The sequence below is a fragment of the Acinonyx jubatus genome, chromosome B3 (genome assembly GCF_027475565.1).
Source record: "Acinonyx jubatus isolate Ajub_Pintada_27869175 chromosome B3, VMU_Ajub_asm_v1.0, whole genome shotgun sequence".
NCBI classification, from domain to species: domain Eukaryota; kingdom Metazoa; phylum Chordata; class Mammalia; order Carnivora; family Felidae; genus Acinonyx; species Acinonyx jubatus.
This window is the reverse complement of record NC_069386.1, coordinates 33,276,971-33,296,085: the sequence shown is the minus strand read 5'-3', so window position 1 is coordinate 33,296,085 and position 19,115 is coordinate 33,276,971. Positions and strand designations below refer to the sequence as shown.

At 36.6% G+C, this 19,115-nt stretch overlaps 1 protein-coding gene across 15 annotated transcripts in view; it reads right to left on the bottom strand.

Annotated features, from left to right (window-relative positions):
* MYO9A (myosin IXA) overlaps positions 1 to 19,115 on the bottom strand; it is a 281,021-nt gene that overhangs the window by 47,971 nt on the left and 213,935 nt on the right. For all 15 annotated transcript variants that reach the window (XM_053223780.1, XM_053223782.1, XM_053223778.1 and 12 more), the window contains 4 exons: positions 17,763 to 17,874; positions 14,638 to 14,699; positions 2,320 to 2,512; positions 675 to 803 (listed from right to left, as the gene is read on the bottom strand). In XM_053223780.1, the coding sequence (XP_053079755.1) occupies positions 675 to 803; positions 2,320 to 2,512; positions 14,638 to 14,699; positions 17,763 to 17,874 (496 nt within the window). The remainder of the gene's footprint in view (positions 1 to 674; positions 804 to 2,319; positions 2,513 to 14,637; positions 14,700 to 17,762; positions 17,875 to 19,115) is intronic.

Here is a 19,115-nt window from a genome sequence, read left to right as displayed (position 1 = left end):
GCAACTCACAGTTACTACTAATCTTCCTTTGCTTGAATTCTATATTCACTAAGCAGTCTCCTGGTTTTAATCTATATCCCAGTCATCCTTATTACAGCAAGGGGAAAGAGACGGCCTAGTTTATTAGGCATTTTGTGGCAGGTGGATTCCCCCATTAAAATTAATTAATTGCCATGTAATTTATAAATTGGTCTTATAGGAATTTGAGGAGTAATGCCTCAGGGCCTAAACACGTCTAGGCAGGCCTTCAGCAACACCCTACATACCTGTAGTGCTGAAAAACTAAACTCCATCATCTAGTAGGCCTGGCATAAAATAGATAGCAGAGATCTTGCCTAGATTCACAATTTAAATGAATATAAGCTGGCCCTTAAATCTATTTAGTTTTCTAATGTGTTTATAATTTGTAATCTTAGTCTGTCAATCTCTTTGTGAGAAGCAACTAGCTGACTTACTCAGAAAACTTTTGGGATCCTGACATTTTAATGAAGCTCTCAAAAATCAACAAATGAATAGGTGAGAATACAGTGGCAGTTCTGTATTGACTGTCAAAAGCTTAGTTTTGGACCTATATGGACTAAACCACTAGAGGATGACTAAATAAATCTATAATGAAGATAGCATTCCTTTCCCAAGTATAGCCCTTCCGTGGAATCCAGGAAGCCTGTGCTTACCCATAGCTCGAAGAAATTCCTCATAGAGCTCAAAGGTCATGAGTGGATTGGGCAAATCACGAAGCCATTGTTTGAATACACTTGCAATGACATGTATGTTATAGTCATCCAGGTTTACATTCTCAGCATCTGTTTATAGACAAGAGTTAGATAACAAAGCCAAAACATGCAAAGAAATTAAAATAATTCACTTTAGAAACTATCATCACCAAGGAAGCCTTCATGTTCTTAATTGAACTAATACCTTCTACAATCTAATTGTTTGCTCTAGAAAAGCACTTCTAACAGTGGTAAAGGAACAGCTTTTTGTTTGTTTTCCAAATCTGTTGTAGACTGCTAAATAAGTAAAATAAAAGATCATATGCTTTCATGTCAAAGCTCTGTTAAATACTGTTATAAGTATTTCTAAATGCTTACACTCAGTTTTTGTACTTATCTTGTAGATTGGTCTGTGAGCCACACTTTCCTTAGCAATGCTTTGGATGACACATGGGGAAAAGGCCCAGAAGACATTTTCTAAAAATAAGGCTAATGTTAAGTCATTTTTAAAGATGAAAGGACAGCAATAACTGAACTTAGGAAATGTAAAGGACATATCTTTACTCTGTTTCACTTATAAACTCCCAAAGGTTATACAAAGGAAATGATTGGGAGGATATAGGATGAATGATTTTTCATTTGTGCTGACCCAAGGTGCAAGACACAAGTTGGAAACTGCCTTTAAACTGGAGTAGATGGAGTCTCTGGTAGGCAGAAGTTCCTGCTTGAGTTTTACCAAACATTTTCTGTTATTTCCATACTAATTTCTCCCTGATTTGCTCATTAAAACAACAACAACAACAAAACAAAACAACTAGAAAGAAAAAGCATGTAGATAGGTTCCTGGAGACACAGAGACAAGCTTTGTACCTATGTTTGATTCAAAATGATCTATTCCTTCCCAATAGTGATAAAAAGTAGAAGTTGACAATGAAACCAAAGTCAAACTCCTGATATATTCCGGGGCTGAAGCTACAGTTCTACACAGGTACATGTTTAATCCACTAAATAATTATGTCATCAATATAGGAAGGTGAGAACATGCATCAGAAACAGCACACTTGGGAGTCAAAATAACAGACTAATAGGCGATAGTTTAGATTATGAATTCAGAACATCTGGGGTTAAATCCCAGCTTGATCACGTATTGGTGGTGAGTCTTTGGGCAAGATCCTCTGTAAGCCTCAGTTTCTTTAAGTAGGATAATAATCCCTAAATCACAGGACTGTTGTGAAGATTAGAATAAAAACATTGGCACACTGCTCTACATCATCATCAACACATCATTATGTAATTTTCTTTAAATTATTTTCTTCTTTGTAAATTACAGATATCATGACCATACCAAATTGTTAAGATTAAATGAGATCTGTCTGAAGTACCTAATAATGCCTTGTAGAAATGAAACACTCAATATGTGTTTGCTGAGCTGACCACATAAAAACAAAGGTTCTTTAGAAAGCCACAAAATGAATAAGCACCACAGAAAAGATTGCATTCTTTTGGCTACGAGAAAAAAAGGCAACATGTAATGAAAACTTTAAGAGTGTAAAATGACCTATTTAAATAAAAGCATGTGGTCTTGATTTGGAGAGCACTATCTTACCTGTATCTAGACCCTGTCGGAGCTCCTTGATTTTATTAGTTGAACCAGACTTTCGGTAAATACCTTCTGTGTACAGTCCATGCATTTCAATGTAGTTTATGAGCTTTTCCACCACTAAAGGAACAGTTCGTTCTTCACTGGTCAAACGGGACAATTCAACCCCAAATTGTCGAGATGACAGCTCTGGATCATACTAAATGGAAGATAATTTTCTGTTTCCAAATACATTCAAACATCTTTAAACATATTTAACCAGTTACTTAAGAGGAACTACTTTTTATTTCCCTGAAGTTTCATGAACACAGTTATAGGAGTTGGAGGGAAAGGGAATTCTGGTTAACACTGACAATATATATCAAGTGAGATGTACTTTTCAATCCTCTACCACTACGAATCCCCTCAAAATATAATGGGGTAGAGAATGAAGACAGTGGCAACAGGCTACTGTTCCCCTTCCTATTAAAAAGTTCTTCACATAAAGTTGGGATTTGGACAAAGGAGAAAGGGAATAGACTTTGTGTGCTAAACATTTACCAAGCACCAATAGAAAGTCTGATTAGATATGAATTAGAGCTGCCAGTAATTTCTGAGGCTTAACAATGCTTCAATGTTTATGTAAACTTCAGGGAAGTTTTTTTTTTTTAATTTTTTTTAACGTTTATTTATTTTTGAGAGAGAGAGAGAGCATGAACGGGGGAGGGTCAGAGAGAGAGGGAGACACAGAATCTGAAACAGGCTCCAGGCTCTGAGCGGTCAGCACAGAGCCCGACGCGGGGCTCGAACTCACGGACCGCGAGATCATGACCTGAGCCGAAGTCGGACGCTTAACCGACTGAGCCACCCAGGCGCCCCAACTTCAGGGAAGTTTAACTGAATAATATCATAGCCAAAGGCAGAAGCACACACAGACTGACCCATGATTAGTGTTCAAGCTCTTTCTTACTTTAATTAGTGTATCTGTGGGCACCTGGGTGGCTCAGTCAGTTAAGCTTCCTACTTCAGCTTAAGGTCATGATCTCATGGTCCAGGAGTTTGTGCCCTGTGTCAGCTCAGAACCTGGAGCCTGCTTCAGAGTCTCTTTCTCTCTCTCTGCCCCTCCCTCACTCATGCTCTTTCTCCCTCTCTCAAATATAAATAAACATTTAAAAAAAATAGTGTATCTGACATCATAATCCTACTAACTACAGTTTACATGACTGTAAAAGAACAGCTTATCCTGAAGACTATTTGAAGTAATTCACAGAAGATAAAAATGCCAGGTATTATCTCTGAGACTCAGATCTTTTTTTATAAATCTCTTCTCTTTTCCTTCTCTTGCATCATTCTCTTTTTCTAACTTGGTCGTGGGGTGGCTGGGTGGTTCAGTTGGTTAAGCATCCAACTCTTGATTTTGGCTCTCAGGTCATGATCTCATGGTTCATGAGTTCGAGCCCTGCATTGGGCTCTGTGCTGACAGTGTGGAGCCTGCTTAGGATTCTCTCACTCTCTTGCTCTGTCCCTCCCCAACTCACTCTCTCTCTCTCTCTCTCTCTCAAAATATAAATAAATTTTTAAAAAAGATTATTTGTCCTAGTTCTATGAAAAATGCTGCTGGCATTTTAATAGGGATTGCATTAAATCCAGTAGATTGCTTTGGGTAGTACGGACATTTTAACGAAACTTGTTCTTGTAATCCGTGAAAATGGAATATCTTTCCATTTGTTTGTGTCATCTTCAATTTCTTTCATCATTGTTTTACAGTTTATAGAGTACAGGACTTTCACTTCTCTGGTTAAGTTTATTCCAAGATATTTTATCATTTTTGGTAGAATTCTAAATGGGAATATTTTCTTAATTTCTCTTTCTGCTACTTAGTGTATAGAAATGCAGTGGATTTCCATAGATTGATTTTGTATTCTGCAATCCTACTGAATTTATTTAGCAGTATCTTTTTGGTGGACTCTTTAGTTTTTTTATATATGGTATCATGTCATCTGCAAATGGTGAAAGTTTTATCTCTTCCTTAGCAATTTCCATACCTTTTATTTCCATATCTGTCTGACTGCTGTGGTTGAAACTTCCAATACTATGTTGAATAAAAGTGGTGAGAGTAGACATTTTTGTCTTCTTCCTGACCTTAGGGGGAAAGCTCTGTTTTTCCCCATTGACTATGAAGTTAGCTATAGATTTTTCATATATGGCCTTGATTATGTTGAGGTATGTTCCTTCTAAGCCTACTTTGTTGTGGGTCTTTATCATGAATGGATGGTATAACTTCAGTAAACTCTTTTTCTGCATCTGTTGCAATGGTCACATACTTTTTATACTTTTTCTTGATGTGATGTATCACATTAATTGATTTACAAAAATTGAACCACTCCTGCATCCCAGGAATAAATCCCACTTAATCATGGCAAATGATTTTTTTAATATACTGCTGAATTTGCTTTGTTAATATTTTGTTGAGATTTTGCATCTATATTTATCAGAGATATTGACCTGTAGTTCTCTTTTCCTGTACTGTCTTTATCTGGTTTTGATTCAGGGTATTGCTGGCCTAATAGAATGAGTTTGAAAGCTTTCCTTTTTCTTGTTTAGAACAGTTTGAGAAGAATAGGTATTAATTATTTTTTAGATGTTAGATTTCACCCATGAAGCTGTCTGGTCCTGGACTTGTTTGTTGGGAGGGTTTTGTTTGTTTTTTGTTGTTGTTTTTTTTCTTAATTACTGACTCAATTTCATTGTTGCTAACTGGTCTGTTCAAATTTTCCATTTCTTCCTGACTCAGTTTGGGGAGGTTATATATTTATCCATTTCTTCTAGATTGCCCAAATTGTTGGCATATAATTTTTCATAATATTTTCTTATAATCCTTTGTATTTCTATGGTGTCAGTGGTTATTCACTTCTGATTTTGTTTGAGTCCTTTCTTCTGGAGTCTTGCTAACAGTTTATCAATTTTTAGATCTTTTCAAAGAACCAGGTCCCAGTTGCATTCATCTGTTCTGCTGTCTTCTTAGTTTCTATTTCATTTTATCTGCTCTAATCTTTACTTCTTTCCTTCTACTAGTTTTGGGTTTTGTTTGTTCTTTTCTAGCTCTCCTAGGTATAAGGTTACGTTGTTTATTTGAGATGTTTCTTGTTTCTTGAGGTAGGCCTGTACTGCTCAAAACCTCCCTCTTAGAAAGCTTTTGCTGCATCCCAAGGATTTTGGACTGTTGTGTTTTCATTTTCATTTATATCCATGAGTTTTTCTGATTTCCTCTTTCATTTCTTGGTTGACTCATTCATCATTTAATGGCATGTTATTTGACCTCCATGTATTTGTATTCTTTCCAGATTTTTTGTTGTTGTTGATTCCTAGTTTCATAGCATTGTAGTCAGAAAAGATGCATGGTATGACTTCAATCTTTCTGAATCTGTTGAGACTTTTTTTATGGTCTAATATGTAACCTATTCTGCAGAATTCTCCATGTGCACTTGAAAAGAATATGTGTAAAAAAAAAAAAAGAATATGTGTTCTTCTGTTTTAGGATAGAATGTTCTGAATGTATCTTTTAGATCCATCTGGTCTGGTGTGTCATTCAAAGTCACTGTTTCCTTGTTGATTTTCTGTTTGTATGATCTATCCCTTAATATAATGGGTTGTTAAAGTCCCCTATTATTGTATTACTATCAGTTACTTCATTTATGGTTGTTATCAACTACTTTATGTAGAAAGGCGCAGAAATATATACAATTGTTATATCTTCGTTTTTAATTTTTTTAATGTTTATTTTTGACAGAGAAAGACAGAGCACAAGTGGGGGAGGGGCAGAGAGAGAGGAAGACATAGAATCTGAAACAGGCTGCATGTTCTGAGCTGTCAGCAAAGAGCCCAACGCAGAGCTTGAACTCACAAACCATGAGATCATGACCTGAGCCAAAGTCAGATGCTTAACCACTGAGCCACCCAGGCACCCCTATAATTATCATACCCTCTTGTTGGACTGTTCCCTTTATGATTATATAGTGTACTTCTTTGTCTCTTGTTAACAGTCTTTGTTTTAAAGTCTATTTTGTCCAATATAACTATTGCTACCCTGGCTCTTCATTTCCATTTGCATGATAAATGCTTTTCTACCTTTCACTTTCAATCTGCAGGTGTTTCTAGGTCTGAAATGAGTCTGTTGTAGCAAACATATAATGGGCCTTGTTTTTTTATCCATTCCATCTCTCTATGTCTTTTGATTGGAACATTTAGTCCATTTGCATTCTAAGTAAATACTGATAGGTAGGTACTTACTGTCATTTTGTTACTTGTTTATGGTTGTTTTGTAGTTCTCTGTTCCTTTCGTCCCTTGCTCTCTTTTCTCACAATTTGCTGGCCTTCTTTAGTGATATACTTGGATTCCTTTCTCTTTTATTTTTTGGGTATCTACTACCAGTTTGTGATTTGTAGTTACCATTAGGTTTATATTTAATATCTTATGCATTTAGCAATCTTTAAATTGGTGGTCACTTAAGTTTGACCCCATACTTTATTCCTCACTCCTTCCCACCATGTTTTAGGTATATGGTGTCACATTTTATACCTTTAACTTTGTCAGTTCCTTGACTGATTTTTACAGATATACTTATTTTTATTGCTTTTCCTATTTTTCTTATTCCTACTATTTATGGTCTTTCTTTCCAGACAAAGGAAAGGAAACATTTCTGTCCTTTAACATTTCTTATAGGGCTAGTTTAGCAGTGATGAATTCCTTTAATTTCTGTTTGTCCGGAAAACTCTTTATCTCTCTTTCTATTCTGAATCACAGCCTTGCTGTATAGAGTATTCTTGGTTGCAGGTTTTTGTTTTTTCAGGATTTTCAATATATCATGCCACTCTCTTCTGGCCTGCAAAGTTTCTGCTGAAAAATCAGCTATTAGCCTTAAGTGATTTCCCTTGTATGTATTTATTTTCTTTTCTCTTGCTGCTTTTAAAATTATCTCTATTAACAATATTTTTGGCCATTTTAGTTATTATGTGTCTTCATGTGGACCTCCTTGAGTTGATTTTGTTGGGGCTCTCTGTGGATCTGGATTTGTTTCCTTCTTCATATTAGGGAAGTTTTCATCTGTTATTTCTTCAAATAAATTTTCTGCCCCTTTTCTCTCTCTTTTCTTTCTAGGGTCCCTATTGTGGAAATGTTATTGCACTTGATAGTATTGCTTAGTTCCCATAGTCTATTTTCATTTTTTATTATAGTATTTTTCTCTCCCCTGTTCAGTTTGACTGCTTTCCATTACTCTGACCTCTGCTGATCTGTTCTTCTGCTTCTTCTGGTCTATTCCATCTATTTTTAATTTTAGTTATTGGGTCCTTAATCTCTGATTGGTTCTTTTTCATGTTCTCTATCTCTTTGTTGAGGGTCATATTGAGTTCCTCTACTCTTATCTCAAATCCAGTATCATTATGACCATTACTTTAAATTCCCTATCAGACATATTACTTATCTCTGTTTTGTTTAGCTCCCTTGCTGTCCTTTCATTTGGGACATATTCTTCTGTCTCCTCATTTTGTCTCTCTGCATCTGTTCCTATGTGTTAAGAAAGTCTGCTACATCTCCCACTCTTGAAATTGATGACTTTATGAAGAAGAGGTCCTGTAATGGCCTACAGAGCAATGTCCCCTGTTCACCAGAACCTGATGTTTCAGGGGTGTTTCCTATGTATGTTGCACGCACCATGCTGTTGTAGCTAAGCCGTGTTTGCCTTCAGTCCATTCATCTGCAATGGCTCTCACTGCCTGTTGTGAGCAGGGTTTGGCCCATGTATTGTTAGTGGGCCAGTCTAGGGCCACCTTGGCCTTAAGTTGATTCAGACCAGGAGTTGGCCAAACATGCAGTAGCACCAAACTACAGGCTGCTTTCCTTGTATTGTCCCCTGAAAAATTTTCGTTGGTTGGCAGGGACTACAGTCAGACCTGATGTCTGACCTCAGCCCACTGCTGGGCTGCAGCTGTACTGATGTATGTGGTTATCTTCTACTCTCCTTTAGGCAGGAGTCACTTTGGAGTGGTGCCGGTCCCTGTCAGTGTTGCTTGCACACTGCCAGGCTCAAGGCACCACTTTGGATGGGCTCTGACCTAGGATGTACTAGAGGGGGCATTTCTGCAGGAGAACATGGGGGCAGAATGTGCTGTCAGCAAGCTAAGTGGAGAGTGTTGCTGCAGTGCTGGTTCTCATAGCAGCCTGTATATCTAGGCTGGGGGGCAGAGAGGGAAATGGCACCCACCAGCTCTTCTGCTCTTGGAGAAGTCTGACAAAGATCCCTTCCTCTCCAGCACATGTTCTGAGATTAGTAAATAAATATCCTTCCCATACACCCCATGCATTTTTCAAACTGCTGCTTCTATGCTGTATCTCAGTAGGACTGTTTGTTCTTCTGTCTCTTTAAGGGTGGGGGCTCTACTCTCCCACTTCTCCCAGAGCCAACCCACTGGTTTTTAAATTTACTGGTGTTAAGCCCCATTGATTGTTAGGTTCCTCTGGTTTTCAAAGCCACATGCCATGAAGATTTGTCTTCCCCATGTGAGTACCCTGTGCCTGGGGTGCCTGGCATAGGTCCTTCCCCTCTGTGTGCCCATGGAGTCCCTCTCTCTCACACAGTCTTATGGGTCCATTTAGATCCCACCACAGTTCCTCTCTTCCTACCCTCTTCGATGTGGCCTCTTCTCTACCTTTAGCTGTGGAGAGCACGTTCTGCCAGTCTTTGGGTCATTTTCTGAGTTATTTACACTGATGTGGATGTTATCTAGTTGTATCCATGGGATAAGGTGAGCTTAGGATCTTCCTACTCCACCATCTTCAGAGGAAGTTCACATCACTTGATTTTTGAATGACAAACCAACTTTATATTCATAGAATAAAACCAACTTTATCACAAAGGGTTTTTTTTCATTTTTTGCCATTAACACAGATTTAAGTGCTAATAGTTTAAGATTTTTTTATATCTATGCTATGATATAGACTGACCTACAATTGTCCTTTATTGTAATATCCCTTCATGTTTGACTTTAAGGTTTCTTAAAGGTTTGACTTTAAGGTTTCTTCGTAAGTCAGTTTGGGGGGAAAAGTTATGAAGTATTCACTCTTTCACCATTCACTGGCAGAATTTATAGAAATTTGGTGTTGTTTCTTTTTTAAATTTTGGGAAGTAGTTAATTAAGCAAAGATCAGACGCAGAATTTCTTTGTGGGAAGATTTTCAATTACTAACTCGATTTTAATTGATATGATTCTTCAGATCTTCTATTTTTCTTAGTTTAAATAAATTGTCAAATTTGTTAGCATCAAGGTATCCATTAATAGCCTTTAACTAAAGGCCTTTTTAATGTATACAGTATCTGCAATGATACATGAATTATTTTATGGTGACAATTTGTTTTTTAGAAGTTCTTTTTATTAATCCCTCTTGTTAAGAGTTTATCCATGGTTTTAGTATTTCCAAAGCGCTAAAATTTGGCTTTGTAGATTTGATTTCATTTATTTCTCTTTATTATCTTCCTTCTACTGCCTTTGGATTAAATTTGCTGAGGTTACTTTTCCCCATCTTCTAGAGATAGAAGTTTAGATCATTTCTTTCTTTACATCCTTTCTAACTGTATGCATTTAAAATAGCTATAATTAGTCCTCTACTCACAACTTTTGCTGTACCCACACTTTTGTACCTAGTCATACTTTATCATTTAGTTCAAAATATTTTTTCATTTTTATTGTAATTTATAAGAGTATTGCTTAATTTCCAAGTACTTGAAGACTATCTAGTTATCTTTATGTTGATTTAGAGCTTAATATCACTTGGGTCAAAAAATGTACTCTCAACATTTTCAATCCTCTTGAAATTTGTAGGGACTTGCTTTATAACCCAACATATAATCAATTTTTCTCAAATGCCCCATGTGCTCTTGAAAAGACTGCAAGATTCATTACACATCAACTAGGTCAAGTTTTTTCATCTTGTTTTCCTATCATTTGCACCCTTATTAAATTTTTGTCTCTAGGTATTAAAGCAATAATATCAAGTCTCCCCTAATGTTAGAATTTTTGGGGGTGCCTGAGTCAGTTAAGTGTCCAACTTCAGCTCACGTCATGACCTCACAGTTCATGGGTTCAAGCCCTGCATCAGGCTCTATGCTGACAGCTCAGAGCCTGGAACCTGCTTTAGATTCTCTGTCTCTGTCTCTGTCTGCCCCTCCCCCACTTGTGCACACTCTTTCTCTCAAAAATAAATATTAAAAAAATAAAAAAGGTTAGAATTTTTATATCTCCCTGATGGGATGACCATTTTATCATTACAAAACATCTTCATCTGAAATGTTTTTTGCCCTAAAATACACTTTAGTACTAGTATACGTACACCACCTTTCTATTTGTTAGTCTTTGCATACAAATCTATCCTTTTGCTTTCAGCCTTTCTGTATCTTTATATTTAAGAATGTTGCTTGTAAACAGCATATCATTGATTTTTCAGTTGGTTTTAACCTAGTCTTCTAACTGGAAGTATCTTACCTATTAACATTTAATGTAATCTCCAAAATATTTGGACTTATACCTACCAATCTGCTATGTATTTTCTTTTCTGATCTAATTTATGTTTGTTCCTCTCATCTCTGGTCTTCGTTTAGATCAAATATTTTTCGTTTTTCCATTCTCCCATCTTTATTAGCTTTTAAGACATATATTCATTTGCTTTTCTGTTAGTGGTTAAAGACTAAAACAAATATCCATAACATATTTAAGTCTAATGTATTTTGAACCATTTAACCACTTCCCAGATAACCCAGGGACCTTAGTATAGTTTAATTCCGTTTACCCAAGTAACTTTTGTGTTGTTATTATTGTCAGGCAGTTTAATTCTATATAGTTGGCCTTCAAACAATGTAGGAATTAAGGGCACCAATTTCCTATGTAGCCAAAAACCTGCATGTAACTTTTGAGTCCTCTAAAATTTAATTACTAATAGCCTATTGCTGACTGGAAACCTTACTGATAACATAAACAGTCAATCAACACATTTTTATATGTTATATATGTATTATACATTGTGTTCTTACAATGAAGTACACTGCTAGAGAAAATAAAATGTTATCAAGAAAATCATAAGGAAGGGGTGCCTTGGTGGCTCAGGTGGCCAAGCGTCTAACTCTTGATTTCAGCTCAGGTCATGATCTCATGATGCATGAGATCAAGCCCAGCATTGGGCTCTGTGCTGACAGCATGGAGTCTGCTTGGGATTCTCTGACTCCCTCTCTCTCTGCCCCTCCCTAGCTTGTGCACTCTATCCAAATTAAATAAACACTTAAAAAAAGAAAATCATAAGGAAAATGCATTTACATAACTGTGTTTATCAAAAAAATCCACAAATAAGTGGACCCATGATGTTCAAACCCCTGTTGTTCAAGAGTCAACTATATATTTGAAGTGTTATAAAAGACATTATTGTATTTTTAGTCATATTCACTTAGATTTATAAATATTATTCACTCTTTGCATTTTTCTTCATTCTTTCCTATGTTTCTGTTTCTATCCAATGTCATTTTCCTTCTGCCTGGAGTACCTCCTTTAGTATTTCTTTTAGTGCAAGGCTGCTGGTGACATATTCTGAGTCTTTGTCTAGAAATAATTTCACATCATTTTCACTTTTTTTTTCAATGTTTATTTCTTTATTTTGAGAGAGAGAGAGTGCTCGTGCACGAGTTGGGGAGCAGGGAGAGAGAGGATAAGAGAGGATCCCAAGCAGGCTCTGCACTGTCAGCAAAGAGCCCAACAGGAGGCTCAATCCATGAACCATGAGATCATGACCTGAGCCAAAATCAAGACGCTTAACTGACTGAGCCAACAAGGTGCCCCCATTTTCATTTTTGAAAGCTATTGTCACAAGGTACAAAACTCTGAGTTAGCTTCATTTTATTATAACTCTCAAAACATGCCAGGCCACTGTCTTTTGACTTCCATCCATCATTTCTATTGAGAAGCCAGTTGTCAGTTTTTTTTCACTGCTGCTTTAGCAGTGCTTTTATTTTTTCCTTTCAGACTGCTTTTAAGGAATTTTTTTTCCTTTCATTTGGAGAAGTGGCCATCTGGTGTGGCTTCCTCTGTATTTATCCCGCTTTAGGTTAAAAATGGTTCATGAACCTGTGACTTGATGTCTTGGCCATTATCTCTTAAAATGTTGCTTTTCCCTTATTCTCTTTCCTTTCTTCCTGGACTCCAATTACCCACATTTAAGAACCTTTCATCTTTTCCTAGATGTTTCTCATGTTTATCTTTGTATTTCCCCCTTCTTTTTTGGTCTCTGCACTTATAGATTTCTACTGACCTATCTTTTAGTTCACCAATCTTCTCTTCTCCTATGACCAATATGCTGTTGAGCCCATCTTTTGAGTTTATAATTCCAATTGCATTTTTTATTTTTAGAATCTCCATTTGCCTCTTTTTTAAATGTATATTTCAGATATTGATAAAAAATAAATTTTCGGGGTGCCTGGGTGGCTCAGTCGGTTAAGCAGCCAACTTCAGCACAGGTCATGATCTCGCGGTTTGTGAGTTCGAGCCCCATGTCGGCTCTGTGCTGACAGCTCAGAGCCTGGAGCCTGCTTCAGATTCTGTTTCCTCCTCTCTCTGCCTCTCCCGTGCTTGTGCTCTGTCTCTCTCTCTCTCTCTCTCTCTCTCTCAATAATAATAAATAAATGTTAAAAAAATTAAAAAAAAATTTTTTTTTAATCTATATTTCAACATATTTGAAAAAAAAAAGGTTTTAAAGTCCAGGTCTGAAAATTCAGTAACTGAGTCATCTGTGAGTCTACTGACATTGTCTATGTGTTTTTTTCTCTGTCTCATTTCTTAATATCTGTTATTATATATAGATAAAGTATAAACGTTGGATGATGTTATGTCTCTTTGGAGAGGGTTCACCCTATTCTCTCTGATGGGTAGCCAAATTAAGGAACAGATCATCTTAATCTAATCAAGAATGCCTTAAAGCTCGTCTTCAGCTTTTATAACGTCCAGCCTATTAATGACTCACTCCCTTTCTGAGAGGGAGTACAGCTCTTCAGAGGTCTCAGTGCCAGTGTAGGACATTCAGTAGGGCCCCTCTCTGAAGGTGGATCACAGAACTCCAATTTTTTTTCCTTAACAGTGTGAAATTGCAGAAAACTCTGATCTTTTTTCCAGTTTAGCTTTTTAGCCTTTTACCCCATATAGCTTAAGAATTCAGAGAATGTCTTGAGGGAAAAACCTCTGAGTTCAAGGGTTACACCTGGATCATGATCCTGGCAAACCCAAATTCCAACTTTTGCCTCCATTGCCCTATGAGATTCCTAAAAGTTGTGCTGACTTCTCTGACTCTTAAAAACTCTGCCTGAAATTGTGGTTTCATGTTCTACAGCAAAAATTGACAAATTCCTACTAGGAGAAAAACATCTCACAGACACAGATTCACTACTATGCAATTATCTTCTCTCTAGGATTGACATTTCAACAAAGTCCACAACTTTCCTGGGCAGCTAGCTCTCTGATGTGCAGCAACACTTTTTTCAGTTATTCTCGGCATGGGTAATAGTCTGTCACAAGCTATTCCACCTAAGCTCAAAGCAAATGTCCCACCTTCATTGTATTTTAAGCCTTGAATAAAATTTCTCTTTGTACACCTTGCCATGATTTGTCTACTAATTTGGAACAGATGCAAATACTGCACCTGGGTTGTAAACAATACACACACACATTTATATTACAGTTCAGATTTGTATAGTATTGTTACAACTGTCCATATGTGACTAATAAGTAAAAAAAATGTGATTATATAGCAAAAAAAGCCTGAAATCTATCAAACATCATTGCTTCCTTTAAAATAAAGTGTCAGAGTACATGTTTAATACCTTTTAGATCTCTGTGTATCCAAGCTGAATTATGTAAAAACACCAACTGGGCTGGTGAATCTTGCTGTTAATGTTAAAATCTTTAGCTATAGCCTACCACTTTCAAGACAATTTCTAGTAAGAGTTATGAGCATTTAATGAAGTGGAAAACCTTTAAAAGCAGTGTTTTAATAAACTGTCAGTTGTGAAACCAGTTTAATAGCTCTCCCAAATAGTAAAGGTAAATATAGTTCCAGGAAAATCAATCCAATTATATACCTATCCCTATATATATACGTATGCTGGATCATGACATAAAGTGTATTTCTGTGAGTTGTGATCAAAAAGTTTGAAAACCACTGCTCTATAAAACCATTGAAGAGGACTTGCTTACTTTCATGAGGTAGAAAAGACCAATATATCTGTTATTTACTACTCATAGGTGATAATTTCTTACCTTTTTAGAGCACTTGGCTGTGGTTTTCAGACAGCATTTCTTATGGCAAGCATATTTACATACTGAAAAACAGATTAAGAATGCAGTATTTTTAAAAGCCTGTACATCAATGACAAGAACTTAAAAAGTTTACAACTTTAGGGGGGACTGGGTGGTTCAGTCGGTTGGGCGACCGACTTCGGCTCAGGTCATGATCTCGCAATTTGTGAGTTCGAGCCCCACATTGGGCTCTGTGCTGACAGCTCAGAGCTTGGAGCCTACTTCGGATTCTGTGTCTCCTCCCTCTCTCTAACCCTCCCCTGCTCACACTCTGTGTCTGTCTCTCAATAATAAATAAATATAAAAAAAATTTTTAAAAAAAGTTTACAACTCTGTTTTAGACATAAATATTTTCTTTAAATTTGAGGCTGCTATAATATCATATATATGTTTCATATGGTATTAGAATGAGGAAGGGGAAGGGAAAAAAAAGTTAGAGAGGGAGGAAGCCAAATCGTAAGAGACTCTTAAAAACTGAGAATAAACTGAGGGTTGATAGGGGGTGGGAGGGAGGGGAAAGTGGGTGATGGGCATTGAGGAGGGCAGCTGTTGGGATGAGCACTGGGTGTTATACGGAAACCAATTTGACAATAAATTTCATATAAAAAAAACAATAAAAAAGCATTTTAACCCATTCTATTTAGAAAAGTGAAGCTGAAAAACATGCCTAAAATTTCTAACTACTGTCTATGAAAAAGCTTTTAATCTTTCATCACTGTCTAATCCTCCTCCCTGCACCTGCCATATTCCTACAGAATATTTTCTATCTTTCTGACCTGACTCACAAATTAGTCTTTATGCTCTCCTAATATATCTGGCTCTGCAATCTATTAAAGTGCAAAAATACCTATTAAGAATCATTCCAAGGAGGAAGAAACGTATTACCACCAAAGACTCCTGCTGAAATGAAAGTACGTTGGGTAGCACATTAAGATCTAAGAAAGGCTTTATTTATTTACTATCTTAGAAAGTCCAGAATAGAGCTCTGAGGAACCAGAATATAAACAATATCAGTTGTGACTGGGAAAAAAGATAAAGAAAAGTTTCAGAGGAGAAATTATTCCCTGGAGCAGCAGAGAAAAGGCTTGTTAGGCAATTGGCAGTGGGAAGAAGCAGTGAGAGAATACTGAAAACATACCTGACCGGTATCACTTTGCTACACCAGTTCTACCCCTTGATATCAACACCTAAGTATTTTTTTTGAGCTTCTAAAACATAACTTGTGAGGTTTTCAAGACTGAGATCAAATAGGGGAGGCTATCTCATTGTGCAGGTGAAACCACCAGTATAATCACAAAGTCAGTTAATTCTATTTAGAAATCAAACCAAGCCCACCCAAGTCATAAACAAGCAGATTTTTTTCCATTTTCAGTTTTAAAACACAGAGACATTTATACCAAACCTACTGGACTCAGACTAATATCAAACAGTCAAGTTAATGGCAAACTACTTCCTATTTTGTTCTTACTGTAATTTTTTTAGATTACCAATAATAAAACAAAAAAACCATTGTTGATGACAGAACAAATGAACATATCTAATAATGGTGATTCCACAATGGTGACCATGATTTTCATCCTTGTCCTACTGGACACAGCCCTTCCTAATACTTCAGTCATTCAATTCCAGGCCACTAGGAAACAAAACCTCCAAGAATTACTGAAAGCACCACAGTAGACGTATGGCATGACAGGAAAAGAATCTGAAGGTCCTCTGTAAGCCAGAACCCAGAACCAAGGTGACCTATAAAAAGTCTCTATTCACATTCACAGACTTATATATTCTGATGAGATTACAGTAGAGGGGCTCCTGGGCAGCTCAGCGAGTAAAGCATCTGACTCTTGATTTCAGCTCAGGTAGGATCTCACAGTTGGTGAGTTTGAGCCCCGTGCTGGGCTCTCTGCTGACAGTGCAGAGCCTGTTTGGGATTCTCTCTCTCTCTCTCTCTCTCTCTCTCTCCCTCCCTCCCTCCCTCTCTGCAACTTACCCATCAGCTCTCTCTCAAAATAAATAAACTTTCACACACAAAAAAAGTTTAACAAAGAAGATTACAAGTAGAAAAAAAGTACTTTTTTGGTTATAGCCTAATAATATTTGCATTAATTCATCCATCCATCTATAGGTCCATCTACCTAACAAATATTTATCAAAATTTGTAATACCAGAACTGATCTGGTATTAAGTTTCAAGTGATCTGGTATTAAGAAACAATTAAGTTTCCTGACCTTATATGTCTTTCTAGTGGGACAGCCTGACAAACAAGAAAACAAATACTTAATATAACCTTGGGTGGTGATAAGTGCTATGAAGACTATTAAGCTGAGGAAGGAGACAGAGAATTAAGGGACAAAAAATTAGGGGACAGAGTGGTATTCAGATAGGACAGTAAGGAAAGAGCTCTGTAAGAGGTAACATTTGAGTGAAGACATAGATTAACTGAAATAGTAAGTCATACTAACGTCTGGGAGAAGAGCATTTCAGATAAAGTAAGCTGCAAGTACAATGACCAAACAACACCAAAATATCTGGTTTGGCAACAGGGAGTAGGTGAAAGAGTACAGTGAAATGAGGTTAAAGAATCAGGAAGTGTGAATTACTCTTTTATGTTAAAAAAAAAATGTAAGTAAACTTAGGAAATAGAAATATCAAGGGGTTAAAAAAAATTCTCAAAGATCACTCATATTGGCTAAATAAAAGTACTATAATTTCTGAGGGTAATTGTCTTCCCTCAGAAGAGCTCTTCCTCTTTGAAGAAACTCACAAATTGGTTCCTCAGGCTACTAAATGTAGATAAAAAGTTTCTGGAAGAGTGGCTTTCGATGTGAGTCCTGACAGCAGGGCCCAGACCCTTCTTAGCCACAAGTTTAAAGTGGGACCCCTGAGAACCTAGAGAAGTCAGTTCAGGTCTCTGTACTTTATTTTGCACTTCAAAGAACGGATAGATGGGTGTCTGACAAAGTATATGTGTTCTGCCACATGTGACAAGATTATATAGCAAAAATGAGGTTCATGGTGAAATGTTTGGAATTACTGTAGTAAAGATAGATAGATTCCTTTAAAAAAAAAAAAAGATCACTCATACTTACATTTGCAAACAGAGGCTCGGTCCATTATCCATATCAGGGAAGAACAGTACTCACAGTATGTAGGGATGCTATACTGGGTGGCCTTAAAGATGTGACCATTGTGCTCTTCTACCTGAATAAAAAAAAAAAAAAAAAAAAAAAAACATAGCATTTATGTTAAAGCCAACATAACAAATGCTGTCTTAACATAGTCAGCCAATGGGAAATCCTTCAATCCCTTGTTAAGTCTTCAATGGGCATTTACTCCAGGAGTAAATACGATTTTCTGAGAAACTAAATAAAGGCAATATATGTGGTCCCTACTTTCAAAAAGCTAACAATCTAGTAGAGAAACAAGATCAACTTGTATGAAAACAGAAAGGAATGCTACAAACATACAAGAGCTGTTTTGCATGACTCTGAATCAGCATTTTAAATTATAAAAATCAGTGGTCCTAGACAAACAAAAATTAAAGGACTTCATTACCACTAAACCAGCCCTGCAAGAAATTTTACCGGGAACTCCCTGAGGGGAGAAAAGACAAGAGGGGGGAAAAAAAAGACCAAAAGCAACAAGACTAGAAAGGACCAGAGATCACCACCAGAAACTCCAACTCTACAAGAAACATATTGGCAACAAATTTGTATCTCTCAGTACTCTCTCTAAAGGTCAGTGGACTAAATGCTCCAATCAAAAGACACAGTGTAACAGATGGATAAGAAAATAAGACCCATCTATATGCTGTTTACAAGAGACCCAGTTTAGACCTAAAGACACCTTCAAATTGAAAGTAAGTGGATGGAGAACCATCTATCATACTAATGGTCAACAAAAGAAAGCTGAAGTAGCCATAGTTACATCAGACAATCTAGACTTTAAAATAAAGACTTTAACAAGAGATGAAGAAGGGCATTATATCATAATTAAGGAGTCTATCCACCAAGAAGACCTAACAGTTGTAAACATTTATGTTCCAAATGTGGAAGCACCTAAATAAAATCAATTAATCACCAACATAAAGAAACTCATTGATAATAATACTATAATAGTAGAGGACTTCAACACCTCACTTACAACAATGGACAGATCATCTAAACAGGAAATAATGGCTTTGAATGACACACTGGAGCAGATGGATTTAACAGATATACTCTAAACATTTCACCCTAAAGCAGCAGAATATACATTCTTCTCCAGTGCACATAGAACGTTCTCCAGAATAGATCACATACTGGGACACAAATCAGCCCTCAATAAGTACAAAAAGATCGAGACCATACCATTCATATTCTCATACCACAATGCTGTGAAACTCAAAATCAATCACAAAAAAAAATTTGGAAAGATAACAAATACTTGGAGACTAAAGAACA